Source organism: Vidua chalybeata, chromosome 2 (genome assembly GCF_026979565.1).
Source record: "Vidua chalybeata isolate OUT-0048 chromosome 2, bVidCha1 merged haplotype, whole genome shotgun sequence".
Classification (NCBI taxonomy): Eukaryota; Metazoa; Chordata; class Aves; order Passeriformes; family Viduidae; genus Vidua; species Vidua chalybeata.
In genome coordinates this window covers 3,712,117-3,734,132 of record NC_071531.1, presented here as the reverse complement: position 1 = coordinate 3,734,132, position 22,016 = coordinate 3,712,117, and the positions used below count along the sequence as shown (strand labels likewise).

The 22,016-nt window shown below is 43.7% G+C and overlaps 1 protein-coding gene across 1 annotated transcript in view; it reads right to left on the bottom strand.

The window, feature by feature from the left end:
- Positions 1–235: 235 nt before the first annotated feature.
- PCP4 (Purkinje cell protein 4) overlaps positions 236–22,016 on the bottom strand; it is a 48,448-nt gene continuing 26,667 nt past the window's right edge. The window contains exon 3 of the mRNA XM_053936512.1: positions 236–1,038. Within this exon, the coding sequence (XP_053792487.1) occupies positions 911–1,038 (128 nt within the window). The 3' untranslated portion in view covers positions 236–910. The remainder of the gene's footprint in view (positions 1,039–22,016) is intronic.

Sequence of the window (22,016 nt, the reverse complement as noted above, 5' to 3'; positions counted from 1 at the left end):
AATTTGGGCTAACACAGCAATAAAGGGGCTCAGAGCTGAATACAGAATCGTGCAAATGGACACAGGAAGCCTGTTATGATTTACTCCTCAAACACTGAAAAATAATATGGAAACAGAGAGATGGCACAGAAACAGTCGTTGATTATGTAGAGACTGAAAAACTGCATCAAGAAATAGAGTTTAGAGGGTCAGTTTCTATTTTTACGGACGAAAATCAATCCCAAACTTCCAAAGGTATTTTGTGTCTGGTTTATTATTTTCTTTCCATAACAGTCAATGCGGTCCAAGATCTCTGAATGTTATCATGCAAAGAGGAAGGACAGGCACAATTTCCCCACTCAAACCACTTCATTGACACACTTGCAAGACAAAAATAAACTGCTCCCTGCTTCCTACACCCCTCATGCCAGCTTCTTCTTCATTCCAACTTTTCTTTTTAACTTTCAGCTCATTACAATAAAGCCATTTTATTTTCACATTTTGCTGGCAGCTGGAATTCTCCAAATGAGGGAAGCAGGGCTGAGATGCATCTATCTCATCCCTCAGCAAAAATCCCTGCAACATACGGTGCTGTTATGACTCTGAGCTTTAGGTGGAGAGGGAAACAGGCATCTGGGCTGGGTTCATTTGTAACGCTGCACTTGCTGGATTAATATGGAAAGACAGATGAAGGCAGACACTTTAATTACTTCACCCTAACTTTTTATTACAACATCAAGTAAAATGGTGAGTTACAGAGGATAATGGGCGTGAAACATCTGGGGGATGAAGTCGCACACAAGCTCATGGGTTGTTGTCTGCCAATGGGGTTTTAAATATTGATAATTTCTGTACATGCATCTTTGTGTTATTTCTGATCTTCTTGATAAATCATCTCAGGATTACTTTGTTTTGAGCTGTGAGGTAGCTACTAGGACTGGGACCCCGCCTTTTTCTTCTGGAATTTTCTGAACTGGGACTGTATCGCCACGGCCGCCCGCTCTGTCTCTGGCGCGTCCATGTCTATGTCAAACTCCTCTTGGACCTTCTTTTGCCCATCTGCTCAAAGGAAACAGAACAAAAACATCAACAGCTTTTTCAGAAAGGGATAATCAGTGAACAGCACAGGTGGAGAATTCTGCTGCTTTCTCCTTCTTCCTAAAGATCCTTATTAAATACCGAGGTAAAAGCCCTTTTTCCTTTAACCGTATCTGGCTCTCAATTTTCAGACCAAGGAAAAGGCATCAGTAGACACAGCCATGGCAATGGGGAGCAGATTCAGGGAAAAAGCCTGCACAAGTTACATCAAACCCCTCCCAGTGACATCCCGTGGGGAGCTGGGCACTGAGGAGCAACATCCAAAGGGTGCTCAGCACTCATCCAGCACCTGGGCAAGTCCCCCCAGCCAACGGTGAGGGACAGAGGGACTCCTCTGTGCCACCCAGCAGGGAGAATTTAAAGGTCTTTTCCAACCTAAATTATTCTATGTTTACTCTAAAAAAAGAGATGGATTCAAATATTTTAAAGTAGAGGCATTAAGACCCTGTTTTTATCACACCTCCAACATGAGAGGAAGAGGTAATACTTCCTTAAGGCTAATTTCCATTCTTTCCACTCATTTCCTGCCTCATCCCTTCCAACATGCACAGCTCTTCCCCTCTGAATCATTTATGTCCAATCTCTCCACCACTGTGCTGCTTCCCTCACTTCTCTCCAGGCTCTGCTCTTGTCTTTCATCCTCAATCCTTGGCTCTTTGCCTTCCTTTATTCCCAGGCCTCAGCCTTCCCTTCAGCTGCATTCAACCTCCATGTGGACAACCCAGCTGACTCTGCTGAATTTTCCTTCACCCACCCCCAAATTTAAAGTGCAGCCCTGGTAAAATTCCTGCCCTGGTTGCAAAGATAACCCCAAACTTCCTGGGCTGAGTTGGTGGGAGCACACATTCGCCCCACTAACCTCATCACAGCACTGAGTTTTTCACCATAAATTGGTTTGTTAAACTCACTGATGTAACTGTTGGGTGCCAGCCTGCAGTGCACATCACACCAGGAGGCTGCAGGGAGCTCTGCTTGGGGGAATTCACCTATTTTGATCCACTTTGCTTTTAATTCTTGACATTAATACCTCCAGGATGCTCATCCCCAAGTACTGTTAATGCAAATAAAGGCAACACGTCCAATGTATTATTAAAATGAAAATAAACCTATCCTATCATTGTCTCTGTCCTGCACACTAGAAAACAGGGATGCCATTCCATGGTTTTAGCATGAGTCCTGCAGGATTTCTTGCCTTTACTTCCCATTCTTACTCAGAACTCAGTTTTTGTGTCCATTTTCTATGGAGCATTCTAAACTGAGGAAATATTTAAAGAGAAGGTTTTGCAATATCCCATATTGATTTTATTTTAACTACAACAACCAAATAAATGCAGCTATGCTAATGTAAGAGAAATGTTCACTTAGTATTTTGTTTTATTTAGAAAACATTTAAGAAAGATGAAAATGGATGAAGAAAGAGAAAATCTGGATAAAAAAGAACAGCTTGAGAGCTCACCAAATTTTATTACACAGGCTAATGAAAAGCTAAGCTATCAAAACAAAGATTTTTGTGGAACAGAATCAATCCATTAACTTTATGTCATTAAATCACAGAATCATGTCATTAAATCCGAGAATCTGCATGGTTTGTGTAACTATTCAAGCAATGCAACCACCCTAAGTACAGAAATACAATTATACTTTATCTTCGGTGGGGAAAGGCACGAGAAGGTCAGAAGTGACACAGCCAAGGAGAAATTGGAACTGATTTTGATTTGGTATTTATGGGTTAAAGGCAACCTAAGAGTAGAAGTGGAGTCTATCCATCGATTTTAGCCTTTCAGCGTAGTAATTACTTTCCTTTGGAAATGCCAGTTGGGAAAACCAGATGGGTGGATGAATAGACACAATTGGGTCTGTACCTCTTGATGAAATCTGGCTTGTACAGCTCATTTCCTATTACAGCTAAGTTTTAGCACTATCTTCACTTGCAACAGTGACTCAGCAATCTCACGTTAAGACTTAAGAAAATGCAGCATTTAATGTAATTTGTCTCTAAAATTTCCAGGACACTTAAATCTTTGCTTGATGTGTACCATCCTCACTGACTTAAAATCAACTGTAATACAATAATTTACAATATCTTAAGGTTTCACTTTCTTTTATTTCTTTTGACCTACAGTTGTTGACATCAAAACCAAAATTCCATATGAGCTCTTCCTATATTTCTATTTTCCTATCACCACTGAGAAATTCTAGGACAAGAAGTTTTCAGCCATGATTTAGACTTGTAATTAAGAAATTAGAAGCGTTCAAATGGGCCAAGATATTTATATGAGTAAATAAAAAACTCACAATTAGCAGATGGTAGGGAAATATAATGATTACACATATGTGCATAATATACATTATAAAACAACATGTGCATTATCTATATATGCAATGTAATGTAATAAACATATATGTATAATTTTCTTTCTCCCTATGCCCATATTTCACTTTTTTACACATGTATGGTCCATCCACATTTGCATACACAGAGAATACATATTAATATATAATTGCACTGACATATTTGCTTAAAGAGTTTAAGTCCTATGTTAAACTGAAAAGAGCTGGATTAGGTATTTCCCACATTTTGGGAGTGGATTTTCTTGGAGTTCTCCCCAAACCATTTCCTATTGATACCTGTCACAGCACAGATACTTTACCAGATGGACTATAAATCTGGAGAGAAAATTCAGTGGGGTGCCAGCTTGGGCTTTGTCTAAGGGAATAAAATTTTAGCTTTTACCTTGAGCTGCTTCCCTAAAAGCAGCCTTGTGATTTAAAAAGCATCACACCCTGCAAACGACATGGTTTTACTGGTTAGGAGCAGGAGTTCCAACTCCCTCGTGACAGGGGAGCTGGAACCAGGTGATCTTTAAGGTCCCTTCCAACCCACACCATTCTGTGATTCTACAAATTAAGAATTAACCAATTAATTACAATGAAAACCCAGCCTGGGCTCAGGACCTGCACAGACTAGAAATCACTTCACTGCACTGATAAAAAGATTAAAGCCCTTTTGCACCCTTCCTACTCCATATCCACCCATGCCACAGTAACTTTTACCTGTCAGTAGATGTTCCCATATCTCAAGCCTGCAGGCTGTTGGATTTGAGTCCTCAAATCATTAAATTTCTGCAGAGAGTTGAAAGCAAGCCGGTAGAAATGCTCCTCTTTCATGCACTCCTGGTTTTCCTTTCACAAGGGATAATTAGCTTGGAAATGGTCTGAAAACCCAGGAAATTCTCACTCTCAGCAGGCCAGAGCACAGGTAAGCACTGGCACAGGTTTTACTCCTGGATCTGATTGTTTTCATTCCGGCTGGTGGGGGCCAACCATTCTGATAACAAACCACCTTCTCCCAAGCTACCTTGGTGTGGCAGTCAAGGTGGATCAGGATTCCCTCCCCACCCTCTGCCACACACCTTTTGTTGGTATCTTCACTTTCTAAATTACACGATGATTCCTTCCAAATGGATATCTGAGGATCCCTGGACCACACCCACCCCCAGGAGAAAACCGGGAAAAACAAAATTCTTGTCAGCAGACTTAAACCCACAAGCTTCTTGTGATTTTTACAGGGTTCAGAGATGGTTGATAAGCCCTGGACTGCATTTTCTGCTTTCTGAGGGGGGATCTGTTTTCATTAGCACCATAATAAATAAATCCCCCTAACCCTTCCCACTGAACTCAGCTATTTCAAGGCTTTCCCTGAAAGATTCCTTCATACTTTGCTGGACTCTTCTGAACACAGCCTGACAAAGCAGGGCAGCCAGTGCATGTCCCTGCTGGGCTCTGATCACTGCCAGCAGGGGAGGTGAACAATGCCACGCCAGCAGTTGTTTGCCATAACAAAAGATTGTTACCCAATGAATGTCCCAAAATCACGTTTAACCACGAACTGCCTCTGTGCCAATTGAGGCAAATCTGATCAAAACTGATCTGATCTGAGGCAAAACTCCTTGGGGCACGTCATCAACTGCCTGCTGAAAAGGAGCACCCCACGCCCCAGCACCATCACACTGCAGGGCTGAAGTCAGGGACAATTTATAGGGCACAGGTTTTCCCTCACCACAGGCAGCACTCATCCCAGCAGGAGAGCCTGAAGCAGCAACTAACGAGCTGCTTTCCATGTCTCCCATCATCTTGCACCACTGCAGCTGAAAAAAAAGATCTGTGTTTTCCCTTTCCAGATGAAACAGCATTAGAATGCTGCCTCCATGATCAGCTACAGAGCCTTGTGATCCATGGCAAACACTGGATGGATAATGAAGCTGAAGGAAAACAATAAAATCTTACACATAAATCTACCCATCAAACTCTGAAGAAATGTGGTGCAAATATAATTATTCACAAATGTGCCTCCAGCTATTTCTTTCATTTACTTTTCAGCTATGAATTGTGAAATGAATTGTGATAACGCTGGGAAAAGGAAACATTGCTTATTCCACATGGGCCAAAAGTTTAAAGCAGTCTTTTGTGACATTTGAAAACATCCTAAACAGACCAGTCCTTCCTAAAACTGCTCAGGGAAGGGAAAAGGTTAGTGGGGTGGAAAAGGGGACTCGGGTCTTTATTCTCAGAAATTCCCATCTTGCAGATGAAACAGAAATTGCTCGTCACATTCTGGAAAACCATTCAGCATGAAAAATCGCACGGGCTGAAGCCTCTAACTGGCATTTCATGTCTCAGGTGCCATCCTCTGCCCCTGCTCACCCTGCTCACATCCAACAGGAATTATGGGAGCAGACCGAAGATGGAATACACTCATAAAAATACTGCATTTTTCAGGGGCTAAACTGCAGCGTTTGGGAAAAAAGATTCAATGGAGTGTGGGACAGAATCACAGGGCCAGAAGCAGTGCTTTGCCTCAGGCAGGATCATTACCTCCCACTGCTCCAAAGATTTTTCAAGCTGTGACAATCTTTATCTCAAGCTACTACACCAGCCTGTCCAATGAGGCAGAACAGCCCCTAATTAAAGAGGACCAGAATGGGCAGGAATCACATGGATGTCGACATCCATGTGCAGCATTATCTTTATGTGATGGGAAGAGTCATTTTGTCTGCCCAGAATCCACAGAGCAAGCAGCCAGCACATGGATGCTCAGAGGTGTGGAGGCCACACTTTAACTCCTCACAAGCAACACTTTTAAAAGCCAAGAGGTGATGTTGGCCATTCTTTCCCCTCTGTATCTACTTGAGGGTGAGGAAGTAAAAGACTCATTTTTTAGGAGACTACAGAATCATGGAATGGTTTGGGTTGGAAGGGACCTTAGAGATCACCCAGTGCCACCCCTGCCATGGGCAGGGACACCTTCCACTGTGCCAGGCTGCTCCAGCCCCAGTGTCCAATGTGGCTTTGAACACTTCCAGGGATGGAGCATCCATAAAATTTCTGGGCAAACTGTTACAGCTCCTCACTAAGGTCACAGTAAAGAATTTCTTCTAACATCTAATCTAAACCTAAACTCTCTGTCAGTTTGAAGCCATTCCCCCTTGTACTTGTAAATTCTCTCTCTATTCCCAGCTCCTCCAGGCCCTGCAAGGCCACCCTGAGCTCAGCCCAAAGCTTCTCCTGTGCAGGTGAACAATGCCAGCTGTGCCAGCCTTTCCTCCCAGCAGAGCTGCTCCAGCCCTCTGCTCATCCTGGAGCCTCCTCTGGGCTCTCTGCAGCAGCTCCAGCTCCTCCCTGGGCTGGGACAGGGCTGGGGCAGCAGAACCTCACCACCCTCCTGGCAGGAGCTGTGCAGAGCCACAAGGTCCCCCCTGAGCCTCCTTTGCTCCAGGCTCAGCTCCTTCCCAGCTCCCTCAGGAATTCTCCAGCCCCTTCCCAGCTCCCTTCCCTGCCCTGGACACGCTCCAGCCCCTCCAGGTCTCTCCTGCAGGACCAGAACTGGACACAGCCCTCGAGGGGCCTCTCAGAGCCAGCCCAGAGGGACAATCCCTGCCCTGCTCCTGCTGGACACACAATTCCTCACCCAGCCCTGCTGCCAGTGGCCTTCTTGGCCACAAACATTCAGCTTCTTCGTTAATAAGTACACATTTTTTCTCTAATTAGATAAGGAACAACAATAATTTTCCTTCCTGCTCATTAGAAGTGCTGCAGGGTGAGACGCTCGTTTTGTGACAAGGACTCCATCCCTAAAGCTGTCCTTGTTTTGTCACTCCAAAAGGAACCCAGGCATTCCAGGGCCACTTTCCAGAGTGCAGGGCTCCCTGTTGTGTTTGTCAGGAGAGAGGCACTCGATGGTGGGGAATTACAGCTTTACACAAGGGGTTTTTGAAGGTGGAATTACAGCTTTACATAAGGAGTTTTTGTTTTCTGGTTTTTGAAGGTGGAAGATGCTGGGGAAATGTAAAGTCCACAAAGGAACCATCTCTGAAACTAAAAAGCAACCCCTGGAGCTCAGCAGTCTCCTTAGACTTCAAAGGTTCCATGTGAAAAAATATAAAGGTTATCATTAATGATAAGACTAAATGTAACAGCTATTTTTATCTGAACTACACCAACTGGCCCCAGAATATCACTCAAAGCAAGACAGAAATAATTAGTATCATTTGATTCAACTGTAAATTACAATTTGGTATAAAGAACATGACCTTATTAGGCAACCAGAATCTTTTATTTTTCAAATTGACCTTTACTTTCAGAATATGGTGTTGCTATCTCGAACTTGAAAAATTAGTTTTGCTGTAGAAAATAATGGTTGTTCTTCTATAATTTTAAAAATGTTATTTCAGCATGAGGCTTTTGAATTGTCTGATTAATCTTTCTTTTTTCCTAGCTGTAATAATGTTGGAGAACAGGAATATTATTTCTGACATAAGATAAACGAAGTAGCACAAAAAATATGTACATTGGGGTATTATAATGGAACAGAAAGGAATAGCAATAAAATTCAGTTTACAAAAATTGCATTCTCAAGTAGATTGTAGCCAACTACAGATGAATTGATTTTGCTCAACAATTAATATAAAGACAAATATTGTTTTTCCTTAAATGCTAATATTATGTAAGCAATTATTCCTCATCTTCAAAGTAATTAATGGATCACTGCCAGCCTTTTAAAATGGTTTACAAACACATAACTGATGCACAGATAGGTACATAATTCATGGGAGGCATTCTGGGAATGAAACCAGAGGCCCTAATTCACATTCCCACGTGGAGATCAAACTTTGTGCAAGTTTAGCTGGGAACCTAGCAAATAAAACCAGCCTGCTTTCAGCTCTATAATCTCATCTCTTACCGGCTAAAGCTGTGTCTGAGGGATGCTAAACTGGCAAATTCAGTGGGAGCATCTGGGATCTGAAGGGAAGTGGTGCTGGGGATCAGCTGCTGGCACCGACACAGAATCAGAGAATTTCCTGAGCTGGAAGGGACCCCCAAGGACCGTGGAGTCCAGCTCCTGTCAGGCCCCTGTGTCCCTGCAGAACGATGCCCCACCAGCAGGGATAACACACCCAGCCCTAACTCAGCCTCTCCTGCAGGTCAGGATGCCAAGATCCTCCTCCCAAATTCAGCCCAGAGTTGTGGGAGTCTCGTTCTGCAGCTGCCCGTGATGCCCAAGGCCCTGGCCAAGTTTGGAATGGGAATTGTTACAAGGCAGTTTTAATTTCCTCTGCCATTTCCAGGTCTCATTTCCCAGTTAAACACTGTGCCTCTAACCAGTCTTGCTGTGGAGGGAGCTGCATTTCAGCAGTGCACGAAGCAAGCTGCCCTCCTGACTGGCTCCTCGACTGCTTGATTAATATATGATCAGTTATTTCCCTATTATGGTAGCATGCAGGCGCTCCCAGCCTGAGCTGGGAGCCCTAATGTGGTTACAAATGCAGAACAATAAATTCTTTCCCCTCCGCCACCCCTCAGTGCTCTGACCTTTGCAAAAGTGTCTTCAGCAGTAACGTTTAAAATAACAACAGGAGAACTTCCTCAGGGCTACCTCGACAGCAGCACATTATCCAAGGCCCCAGCACAGCTCAGGCATCATCCACAGCTTCCCTAAACATCTGAGAGCTGGTGCAGCCACGGGCATGGCTGGGATTCTTCCAGACAGACTCTGCCAAGGGACTGTGGTGGCACAGGCAGGGACCCCTGGGGTGTTGAGGCAAAGAGAGTTCAGCCCTTTTGATTCGAGCCATGCTGCATCACTTTCCAACAAAACCATATAAAAGGCTCTAAATTCATTTTGTTTTCTAAGAGGGATGTTGCCCCCAGCACGTCCAAAAACTTCCCTGCTCCAGATTGCAAAGGAACTGCCTCAAAATGAGTTGGCACTCGCTGCTAATTGCAGGATGACCGATGATACCTGAGAGCAGTCGCCCGGAAAGCACAAAACATTTTGTGAGGATTTTATCTTCCAGTGTGGCACTGCCTCCCTCGGCTGTGCTTTCCAGGGATGCTCCCTCAAGAGCAGCTGGGGAAGAAGCTCGGAGAAGTGGCAGTGATCACAACATGCCACACAGGAGTGGCAGGAAAGGGGGATCAATCCCGTGCCTGCCAAAGTGACAGGAGCTGGGGAAGGTGGCACGAGTTACAGAGCAAAACCTGTCAGTCACACAAAGGAGAGGAATCAGTCAAAAGCACCGTGGTATGGAGTCAGAAGATGGTTTTTTCCACACACAAAGAAGAGTGAGACTTTGCCCTGCTCATCTTCAAAGTGGAAAATAAAGGCATTTTCTTGGAGTCACTGGATAGCAGCATATCTGGTAGCAACTAATGAGAGGCTATTTTAAGTTTACAGGGTTGTTTTAATAAAAACTACTTTATCAGCACTTGGAAAGTCACAGTGAGAAAACACTCTCCTCTCGTAAAATCTATCACAGCTTTTAATTACAAATTACTTAATCCCACACTCAGAGGGAAGGCACAGGAACGGAGCTTTGCCATTCAAAATCACATTCTTAAGCAAAGGAGATATTGCAGAGAGATTCCTCCCGGTGAGGGTGGGCAGGCCCTGGCACAGGGTGCCCAGAGCAGCTGGGGCTGCCCCTGGATCCCTGGAAATGCCCAAGCCCAGGTTGGACATTGGGGCTTGGAGCAGCCTGGGACAGTGGATGTTCCCTTCCTATGGAAGAGGTGGTTGGAACAAGATGAGCTGGAAGAACCCTTCCAATCCAAACCATTCTATGATTCCATTTCAGTATCTTCTAAGCTTTGTAAATATTATCAGTAAGAAGCACTCACTTTGCTGCACTGATTAAGTGCAAGAGACAAACTTTAATAATGGCCAAACAGTGCAGCTTTTATTTGCACAAACGTGGGCATTGCTCATGATGCAATAGGACAAATTAATTTAGCACAATCACACCACAGAAAAAAGCCACTGCTTGAATACATGTACCATGTTTTTTTAACATCTTGCACTACCTGCCAGTTTGGGGATACTTGTGGAGGCAATTAGTCCATAACTGTGTAGAAATGGAGCTTGTGAGGTTAAAATGTCCAAGGAAGTACCTGGAGTCCTTTAGTGACAGAACGGAATTGTCAGAGGGTAAAAACGGGCTGGGATGAACAAACCTGCTCTAAGACATTCCTTTAGGAGCGCATTTGGCAAAAGGAAGTTTGTCACCCCTCCATAAAACCAAACTCATCTCTTCAGGAGAGCCCCAGAGATATGATGGATATAAAACCCAGGCTTCTGGAGCAGCTCCAAGGTAGTTCAACCTGAGCAAAGGCCAGGAAACTCTGATGGACATCGATTTACCATGAAACTTGGCCTGCCACTGGGTCTCAGATGCTCCTGCCTCAGTTGGCTTTGTCACTTCTGCTCCAGCATCCACAAGTTCAGCCAGAGTGCAGGACAGACTCAGTCTGACCAGAAGTTTTACTGAATGCGCCACAGGATGAAATTTTCTCACAAAAGGTACAGAATTTTAACATCTCTGACTCCTGAAAGCAGACACCCAGCTGTAGTTTTCCACCGTAAAGCAAAGAAACCCTGTTGCAGGAGGCTTGGTTCTAGGAAATTTCCACTGTTTTCTTTTGCTTGGGCTGTTACCCGAACAGAATCATTAATTTGAGTTTACATGCCTCCGCTGAACGCAAAAAGCCCCATTCTCTGTTTATTTCCCCTGCAGGCTGGCTTGCTTAACTTTCTTAGGAAGAGAGGAGGGGCTCCCCAGGAGAATGTAGGATTACACTGAAACAGCAGCAGATAAATTAAGATCCAGTGGCAATGTGGCTCTGAAAGAGGATGAGAAGGAATTAAATGCTGGAGGGTACTCTGAGTGTGTTCCAGGCTGTCTTGCCCAAGAGCCACTTGGAAAGCCATGTTACATGTTCTGCAGAAGCTCGTTAAGCCAAATATTTCAAAACCAGATTCTAGGTAAAAAGGTCTGGAAAATTTCTAGGAGGGGGGAAAAATCCTTCATCTACTTTAGAATCATAGAATCATTTAGGTCGGAGAAGATCTTTGAGATCATCAAGTCCAGCTATAAAGGAAACCAAACTTGCACGTGTTTAGAAATGGAGAAAAGCAAGGATTCCAAGGGTGCAATTCCAACATTTTTTGGACAGCATGAATCTCACCCTTGAATCCCCTTCCTACACTGGTTAATTTTAATTCTCCATTAGTTGTAAAGGCAGCTCAGAGGTTCAGATGTAGGTATTGTTCTTTAAATGAGTTACATTGCCTGAGCCTGAGTGATGCCTGAACTACACACTGTAGAATTTCAGATGAACACACTTATCTGCTATTTCATGATAAATTCCTTCTCACCAAATGAATTATTTAGCCCTTATGAAAGGTACTGCACTGAAACTGCAGCAGCTAAGAAATCTTGTTTGCTCCAGGAAGGAAGAAAATAAAATAAAGGTAGGCACACCTTCTCCCCCAACTCCATCCTTGTGCTCTGATCCCATGGGATGGAGAAGAGAACAGCTCACCTTCAGTAGAGGGTCAGAATGAACATTTGTTCCCTCTGCTGAGATGGCCAGGGAAGCTGCCAGTTGTGCAGCTGATCTGGATCCTCTCATGCTCCCTCAGGAGCTGACTGAACAGTGTGCATACACTTTTCTTTTTATAGAATTATAGTTGAACAGACAAAAAAAACCTCTATCAGCACCTCGTGCTCTCCTTTCGATTTAATTCAGATAGTGAATTTTTGTGTACACTGTGTGCCTTTATGTGTACATCAATAAGACTCCTTCTATACCTCTAATAAGGGATTACAGCTAACACCAAGACAAGCAATATCAAATGCTTCATGTGAACAAGCAGCCAAATGACATTTTCTGTGAGAGCTGTAATTGAATTCACCAGCTACAGCAAACACCAAACCTCTGCTCTGCTACTTAGCTAAGAATGAGCCAGGTGATGGCTGCTGCCATCCTGAAGGGTGGAGGTGCTCCAAGGAACCTTGCTGAACCAAGGAACCTTGCTGCACCCAGCATGTGGCAAAGGCAGCCAAAACAGGGCTGAGAATGCAGGAGGAATAAAACGTGGGTGTCAGATGTGCTGGGTGGTCACCTGTAGAAGACAAGAACACTTCAAAAGGTATTGCCATGATTCTCATGGCTGATCCAAGCCAAGCATCGCTGACATCAGACTGGGATCTGCATGCAGAGCTCAAAAAACCACAGTGACCACCTCCTAGTGCAGCTCCCCAACATGGTGCACTCAATAGAGAATTCAGATTTCACAGCACAGTTGCACTCACATGTTCCTTACGTGCCAAAGCACACAACTTACTGCTTCATCATTCCTCAATGGAAGAAATACAGCCCCAGCACACATCCTTGCCATGCTTTTTTCTTTCCCCTCCCCTACTGTGGAAACTGATGCTTAGGGGCACACGACTCTTGGCTCTGATGCAGAACTGGAGCACAGCTCTGCTCTTCCACTCATTTCCTGTCCCAGAGTAATAAAAAAGACCCAATTGTCACACAGGACAATGTACTGTTTAGCAAAAGGGAGTAAAAAATGGCAGTGAACAGATCCTATAAAAGAGGGGGGAATGAATCCAGAAGGGCAAGGTGTCCTTCTGAGCAGCCTTTTCATTACCTAAAGGCAGTTACTGTACTGGGAGGCTAAAGCCTGGAATTGTAACGAGTCAATACCAGAGCTCTGTGGGATTTCTTGTCCCTGCCTTTAGCCTCTGTATTTATTGAGCGAGGACTGATGGTTGTAGGGTAATGTAATTTTCCAAGCCTTTCCAAAGCAGCAAAGATAATGAGCAAGGTCGGGCTCCAAAGCCACTAGACAGTACTTCAAATCCAGCTTCTGCATTTTTTTTGCCTTTCCCCCACCTCATAAAAAAACAGAATTCCAAACCTTCTAGGTCCTAGGCACTGACTCAGCAACATCCTCTTTTGAACTTGATGCTATTTCAGAAAAGGGTGGAGGGGCTGTTCTCCCCTAAGAGTGCAGTTCTGTGCTCTGACAAGCATCTGACTAAAGTGTAGATCATTAAGGCTGCCTTGCAGTGGGCTTATTCTCAGGAGTGTAGCAAGGAGGAGTATCTACCTTTTTATAGCCTGTGTATTGATTAATCACACCCACACATCTTTTTATTTTATTTTTTTTTTTCATGTAGGTAAAAGCAAGCATGTTTTTCCAATAAAGCCCCTGCAGAAGGAGAAAGCAGGTCCATATTCCGAGCTCTTTATCTACATCAGGAGGTTATGGAGCAGGGAAGTGAAAATGGTCTCATTATCCTGACAGATGGTGCACTTTACAAACCCACACAGAACACTGGGGACACAGAGGAAGGTTGTACGTGCTGGAAGTGTGGTGCGTTTTCAGCTGCCAGCGAAGTGGTGTGTGAGGTACCACACTGGCCCTCCAGCCTTGCTGCTTTCCAGTCCTCAGAGCTGGAACAAATCCCTTTTGTCATCCCCTGCCTCCTTCTCCAGAAAGGACTGTCCCCCCTTTTAATCCTCCCATCCTGCAACATCTCAAAGGAAGCGCAGAAAGATTCCTCTCTAACTTCAAGGGTTTTTTTTTTTTTCTTTTCAATGCAAAAACATGTTAAGGCAAAACAAAGCAAAATGCAAGTTTTATTAATATGAGCTGTCTAGAAGAAAAGGAGGCTTCCTATTCATCTTATCTTGGTTTTCACCTCAGTAAGTTTTCACCTGGTGCCTTTTAACAACAGCTATTTAAAATCAATTTTATCAGGATGGATGGCCATTGATTTAGCTAAATGCTGCAATTGCAATTAGAAAGTTATTAAACCCTGTGCCAGACAGACTATGACATGAAAATCTGACTGAGGCCAGGGGAAAAAGGTTTCCCTCCTGCTTCAGCTGTAAGTTTATTGCACACATAAAGCTATGTGTGCAATCAAGAACATTCAGGTTACAAAGTTGAACATGAGAAAGTTAATAAATGACAAAATGAACTGATACCATTAGGCAAAATTAACTGTATCACTGAGTGGGCAACTTGAATTTTTGACATTGAAACTTTCATGGTCTTAGGAGCACAGTGTTTCCTAGATTTAAAGCAAAAAAATATATATTTTGATGCAACATATGGACACCCACATGGCTCCTCAGCACTGCTGCTTGGAACTGTTAAATCAACACCAGTTTTAATGGAGTAACTGGCAGTGGGTGGGAGGCTGCTGTCCTGCTCCTGAGTCAGCAGGAAAGGGAATGAACTTGACTATTTTTTGGGTGGGATTCATGAAGCTGACGGGAAAGGAACAATGAGAAGACTCTGATGCCCTCACATGTGGTGGCTGCTCCTGCTCCACCTCGTCCATCCCAGCTCGGGGCCAGCCCCAGCTTTGCCCCAGCCCCCATGGTCACCACGGCTCCCAGCAGACCTCAACAATGCTGTGTCTTTATCTGGCTACTCCTGCTCCCCAGAACCGCTGCAGGACATTCCCTAACCTCTAAATTCCAGCCCAGCCAGTCCATATTCCTCCCTCCCGGTCCCACTTTCCATCCCAAAAGTATCAAATCCTTGTGCTTCCAGCTTCCTGAGGAGCCCTACTGAATTCCTTTGTCATCCCATCCTTTGTCCTCCCTGCTCCAGCTTCTGGGACCCTCTGCTCCCAAGCAAGGAGGCACATTTTGTCCTAAGCAATTGTGGTGTTTTGGGAGCACAGAAAGGGCACAATCCTGCCTTTGGCTTCAGCTCCTGGCCAAAGCATCGCTGAATGTAGCAGCAATTAAGGAAAACTATGATTTCCTTAAGCCTTTAAAAGACAGTGTTGGTTTAATTGCTTTAGTGTTTACTGTTTGTCTCAGTGATGTTGAGTTTTCACAGAAAAAGAAAAAAATAATTAACTGCTTCACTGAACTTACACAAATGTAGGACTTTTATAACAGATAGAAAAGTCACATCCCAGATGACAAATCTTACATTTCTGTTCAAAATTAAAGGCTCAAAGCAGTCAGACAAAAGGCCACCAGAAATTGTTTTTAATTTCTTCATGTGCTAACATTTTGCTCAAGCCTCATTTTTGGAAACTACTGGAATGACTTTGCTGAACCCTTCCAAAATAATTCTGCTTGAGGCAAGCAATCAAAATGACAAATTTCAGCCTGAGCAATTGGATTTTGGCAAGGTTGTGTGCAACTGAAAAGGGAGCTTTTAACCAGCAGAGTTCAGCAGCTGTTAATCGGCCTTGCCACCAGTCCAGATTGCAATAAACAAAATAAGTGCAAGTAATAACAGTGAAGGAATGTAAACTGAATGAAATAAAAGTTACAGATAGCTGGAAAATCTTTAAAAGGGATCAAAATCAGAGTGTGAATGTTACTCTGCTGGTGTTTTGAGAGTTGCCAATGATTTCTTGAAGATTTAAGCATGGGGAAAAAAATGAAAACAGTTGAATCACTTAAAATGATTACATGGAAGACAAAAATTAATCTGAGTAGTGCTTTACACATTCTATATTGAGGATTTCTCTCGACTTATCTCTGCTAGTCATTTAAAAATTCTCTAGAAAACATTTTCCCCTGTGTGAATTTAAACCCTGATGGGCACTTTTTAAGGTCTGTCAGGATTTACAGACATGTCAGATTGTCAATAAAGCTGATCAGAAAGAGCATCTGAGCTGACACACGTGGCTGGCCAACCTCAGATCATCTCTGCAGCCCGTGTTTTCTGATCTAGAGAGATCCATTCTTCCTCCCCCTGTTTCTGAGGATTACAAGGACAAAGCTTACAAGCATCTGGAAGAAGGACTAAACCTTTCATGCATCTGTTCTGCTTCAGAAAACACATGCTGGGTTGGTGCAAGGAAGGACTTAAGGTGGGACTCACATCCCTCACTGCCTCCAAAGTGTTGGCGGGGGCAGAATGCACAGGATACAGCACACCCCAGTCCCTGTTCCACTAAAACCCAACTAATTGTCTTCACTGCTCAAATTTTAGATCTGAATGTAAACAGAACCAATTAATTTTTTTTCTCCTCTCTTGCTCAGGAAATCAAATTATTTTCCTTTCCCTTTCCTCCTTTCTCCTTCCTCCTTCCCTTCCCTTCCCTTCCCTTCCCTTCCCTTCCCTTCCCTTCCCTTCCCTTCCCTTCCCTTCCCTTCCCTTCCCTTCCCTTCCCTTCCCTTCCCTTCCCTTCCCTTCCCTTCCCTTCCCTTCCCTTCCCTTCCCTTCCCTTCCCTTCCCTCCCCTCCCCTCCCCTCCCCTTCCCTCCCCTTCCCTTCCCTCCCCTTCCCTTTTCTCCTTCCTCTTCTAATTCTGCTACCTTTAAAATTGCTTTGTCTCTTACATGTGTTTCTCTCCTTCCAGGTGACTCCTCACCTGGCCCTTCCTTAAACCTAGTCTGGGAAATTCTTTGTAAGACTGTAGAGGAATGAGAAGCTTCAGGTGAGGGTCACTATGACCCCAAATTAGAGCATTAGTCAGGAACCTTCTTTTTGGCAAATGAATTTTCTTTACTAATGATCCAGACTGCAAATTTGCCTGGGAAAATAGGAGGGGAAGTTACACAGAGAGAGAAGTAGCACTTGATCTGGCTGTGCTGGGAAGACACAAAATTCTCTGGGGTAGGAGAAGGAATGAGAGGTGAGACAGAAGAAATGAGGGAGACAGGAAGAGGGGCAGACAGAGAAGACCCTTCTTGTGGAAAAGATGAAAGGCAAGCCTCAGGTTTTATGAGCAAAGTAAGGAATAACTGACTTGATCACTGCAGCCTGGCCTGCCTGGCAGGAAGAACCAGGAGTTTGGATTCATCCTGGAGCATCCCACTGCACCACGGCCTTCATCCCACTCCCATGGCACATCCACTTGTTGCCTGTAACAAGGGGTCTCAGTGGCAGGAAAATATCTACTTACACAAGCAAGTGACTGGTTAAAAGCTTCAATATTGTGAGTAAATGTCTCTTGGGCCTTGCAAAAACCAGCAGAAACCACTGCCAGGAGAGCTGTGGCAATGTCCACCATGGATCTGAGTTTCACTTCAATCTGTGCAACCTCTCCTGACTAGCAAAAAGCAAAATTTTCTTCTTTTTTTTTAACCTAATCAATCAGATTTTCTCCTGAAACAACTCACTGGTGGTGGGGGCAGAACACCCTGGAGGTTTTTTAAACTGCCTGGACTGAAAATCCACATTGCTTTTTGGTTTTTGTTTTGTTTTCTGGCACGCTTGGCCAAGCTCATCAAGTGTTTTGTCACATTCAGACAGCATCACTTACAAAAACAAAAGGTATCCCTGACACCAGTAAATGAGGCTGGCAGCTCTGGGCTGCATCACTCCCTATCTCAGCAATTACACTGAAATAAAAAATAAAATAAACTCAGCCTTTTGCCAGAAAAAATTAACTCTGCCAGGCCAGAACCCCCAGAAATTCACAGCACAATAGAAGCAGCTGCTCTCTAACTCAGCTCAGGTTAATTGTTGGTTTCTACTCTGCAAGTTCAGTCAAGAAATTCAGCCCCAAATATGCACTATAGTACTACAGAATCCTGCAGAAAAGTACTTACAGCCACAGAAAATCACTGTGATGTCCAAAGAGTTGTAGGAGACTCAAAACAAGGTCAAATTTATGGTAGTTATAAAATCTTTTCATGCCAAGTTTCAAGTAAATTTGGATATATTTATAGTTTGGAGAGGAAAACAGTAACTTCTTAGTGGTCTCACATAGTGCCCACTCAAAAATAATGTCAGTTGTGGATGTGCTTATATTTAATTTCATTTAAACTTGAAACTTAGAACCAAACTGAGCTGGAATTAAAAGCTCACATAAACAGTTGTATGGGGAGAAACTACAAAGCACTGGTATCCCTTGATGCAGCTTTCTTCAGTGGCTTTTTTTGTGTTCATCACCTCCTAGTGCAAGAAGAAAAAGAACTAATAAAAGGAAAAAAATAAGTATTCTAATTCCAACTCAGTCTGGACCTCAGCCAGTCCACCATGTAATAGCAAAAATGCTAATGTTAGCTGCAGTAATCTTCTTAAGATGATGAATAGAGACCAAAAATCTACACAACTCTGCTGCATCTGAGAACAGCTTCTGGACTGTGTCATCCCCAAGGTTTGCCCGTGGCATGGGGAGGAATGGGGGGGATTGCCAAAAATTACATTTTCTTTTTGATGCTCTTCCACAATGGAATGGTTCTGAGCTGAGGAACCTCCGGAGGATTCCATCTCATGACTTAAAGCTTTTGCTTTTTATTTCTGTGGTCCCTCCTGTGAAAACCATGAATACTTACATGAGAATTGTGACACTTTTCTCTGGCATAGCTGTGGAAAAGCTTCAAAGAGGTCCAGCAGTGAGAGCAGACAACATCCACCAACCCTCCCACACCTGGTCCCGCTGGGCAAATGGCACAGGATTATATACACTATTGTTTATGGATCATTAATCTCCAAATTCCTTCCCACTGGGGCCTAGGAAAGCTATTTCTTTTCCTGTAATTTGACAGAGGAAGGAATTTAAGCCAAAGAAGTTTGTCTGAGATGAGACCAAGTGGTGCTGATGGAGAGAATGACTGATTGGCAAAGCCAATGTCTTGCTCTCTGCTGACAGCATCCATCACCCTTTGACAGAAAAAGTCCAAACCTCCACATCTTCCATTTGTCTTCTTACCTTCCTGGCTAAAATAAGCCAGCAAATGCTTTTTTCCCCAGTTTCTCCACATCTTTGCCTGCCAGAGGCAGAGCTCACATGAGAGACACAGATCTCTCACCAGAGACACAGAGATTTGTTGTGAACAGATTAATTGGAAAGGTCACCAAGAAACTTCTGCCAGTGACAAATACAGGTGAATGCTTGATGAATACAACCATTAGGTGAGATTAAAATACACGTTTTCTGCTGGCAATTATTCTGCTGGCTGCTTCAGGACACCAAACAGCCTTGGATCCAGCTCAGCTCTGTCTCAAAGTCCTTTCCTTGATGGGTTCTGTCCCAAGAGGTGGAAAGAAGAAGGTTGTCTGATCCTCACCTGTGCTCTATGAGCCTAGATAAGCCAGGATGGGGTTTATGTGCTCCCATCATTCCTCAGAATGGGACCCAAATGCAGCTGGAGGTCTGGAATACACACAGCTGTATCCACACCTTCCCCCAAAGGTACCACACCTGATAACCTACATTCAGCTCTGAAATCAAAGGCCAGAAGAATAAAAAATTCTTCAGGCTTAATTAATCTCACGTCTGCCACCCTTCTGTTTGGTTCTACCACACTGTCGGGGTCTGCTTGCTTGGAATGACCCCGAAATCGTAAAAGTCCTTGTTCCCCTAAGCTGGCAGCCAAAGAAGTCTGGAATGTGTGAAGTCGAGTTTTCAAGGTTGGTTATTTTTTCTTATCTAAAACTTTCTCTCTCTGACCTGCCAAGCTCCATCTAGTACAGAAGCCACAGCAGTCTCTCTTGAGCCTTGGGCGGCTCCCACGTTATATACTCAAAATTACGTGTTTCATGTTTACAGATTTGTGCCAATGCCCACCACCTATGTTAGACAGCGGATCTCTACCTTAAACCAACAGAAAAGTGTCACCATCACAGCAGGACATGGAGGACAAGAAGAAGGAGAAGAAGGCCAGGACACGCCCAGATTCCTCCATCTTGTATCCCTGAATCACATTCTAAAAACCCCAAAATTCTACTTTTCCACCCTGTGTCAATTCAACTATTACACTGCTCAAACCCTTTTGGCTTGTAATTCCTCTCATACAGAGTTGGCAGCCTCTCCCACGGGCTAAAATGGAAGCCACAGGTGTATTTGTCTTCTTGCCAAGGTCCCTGAGGCCCCTGCCAGGGTCTGGAGACAGCCAGGGCAGCCAGAGGGATGTCCTGGACTCCATCACCACACAACAAAGGATGTAGCTCAGAATTTCCTTCACAGCTAATTCCTGTAGCTCAGAATTTGCTCCATGGCTAATTCCTCTAGTCCAGAATTTTCCCCATGGCCAATCCCCGTTTCCTATCAGACACCAGGGTCAGAAATTCTCTGCAGTGTCTGTGGGCACTATAAACTAAATTTTAGGTGTCTATCAGTATGAGATCTTAGATCAGGAGCTGGCTGCAGTGATAGTTACTGCTGGATTAGCACAGGCACATAATGAATTCCAAAATCCTGCAGTAACGTGTTGTGCTCCTGGCTATTAGCCTAGGTTTTAATTAGTTTGTGCTAATGAATATATTTGTACATGTCCATCTTTTATTGGCAGCTTTTACAGGAGTATTAAATTGGTCACTGTGGAGTGCCAGTGTTTCACTAAAACCTAAGGAATAATTAATGCTTTCTCCACCTAGAGTCAACCAGCAGTCTCAGGGGGTTTTAGGTATAAATTAGAATGAAAGATGAGATACTCAAAATACAGTTAGAGAACTCATTCATCAGCAGTGATTAAATAATGTCACTGTGAGACCCTGGAGAAGTGCTGAGAGCTGATTTCCAGCTCTGGAATACCCACACCATGTCCCAGGAGCTGCCAGAGCACCCTGCCCTATTTTTTTTTTTCCACTGTGACTTTCAAAATGCCTTTTCCATATCCGGTGCTATCCAACTTTTTTCTGTTCTTGGAAATTCCTCCTTGGAAAATATGTATTTTTCTCAGTTTTTCCTATTCATAACCCACTGTGGGCTGGGGGAAAAATGAACCAATACTAAGAGTGTTTAGCTAAAGCAAATGCTTCCATCAAATCCAGTATCCTGGCTAACAAAATCCTCAAGCCAGAAAATATTTGGATCCATATTTCTACAGATAAAATGGCTGTGAGAGCTGGCACAAGGTGGTCAGGATAAGTCAAATCTGAGTAAGGATGGAGTGGCTTGAGATGAATTTAAGGAGAAGTTAAATGTCCAAGTACAAACCAGACATCTGGAAATGAGCTTCCACTTAACTCCAGCAACAGACAAAAAACTCTTACATTTATGATTTATTTTATTACATTATTTTTATTATTTTGTAATGTTAGTGTTACCCACAAATTCCTCAGCCTTGAGAGAGCTAAGCCAATTAGAAGCCTAAATCAAATTAAGATCTATGAACACCAGGCTCTCCAGAGAAGGTCATTCTGGTAAACATAAAAAAATGTCACAAAAAATACATTTTTCTCTGTTGAGAATAGACAGAGCTTTAGGTCTCTCCCACGGATGTGCACCCGAAGAGCCAGACATGAAGAATTTCACCCCAAACTTACAGAGAGAGGCACAGGAACCCAAGACACATGTCGGGCTTTGAGACACCCCTCTCTTCCCTTGGACAAGCAACCTAAGCATTTTATAGAAGGTCCTGAAATACTCTGAGCACAGGGAGGTGTTGTGCTGGTTCCTGATGCAGCATCTACTTCCTTCCTGCTTTTTGTTCTGGCCATCAGTTCAGCAAAGGACCACATTTTCATCATGTCTGTAACACTCCTGCTGTTCTAAATTCTGGTGCCTGCTTACACAAGGGAGCCTGATAACACCAAATTACAAGCTAATTTTGGAGCATCGAGCTAAGTGCCTGAAGACAGCTGTGTGCTACAAATTAAAATCTTAAAAACCTTCAGAAAAAAAAATATGATTAATCATTTACCGATTGCTAACG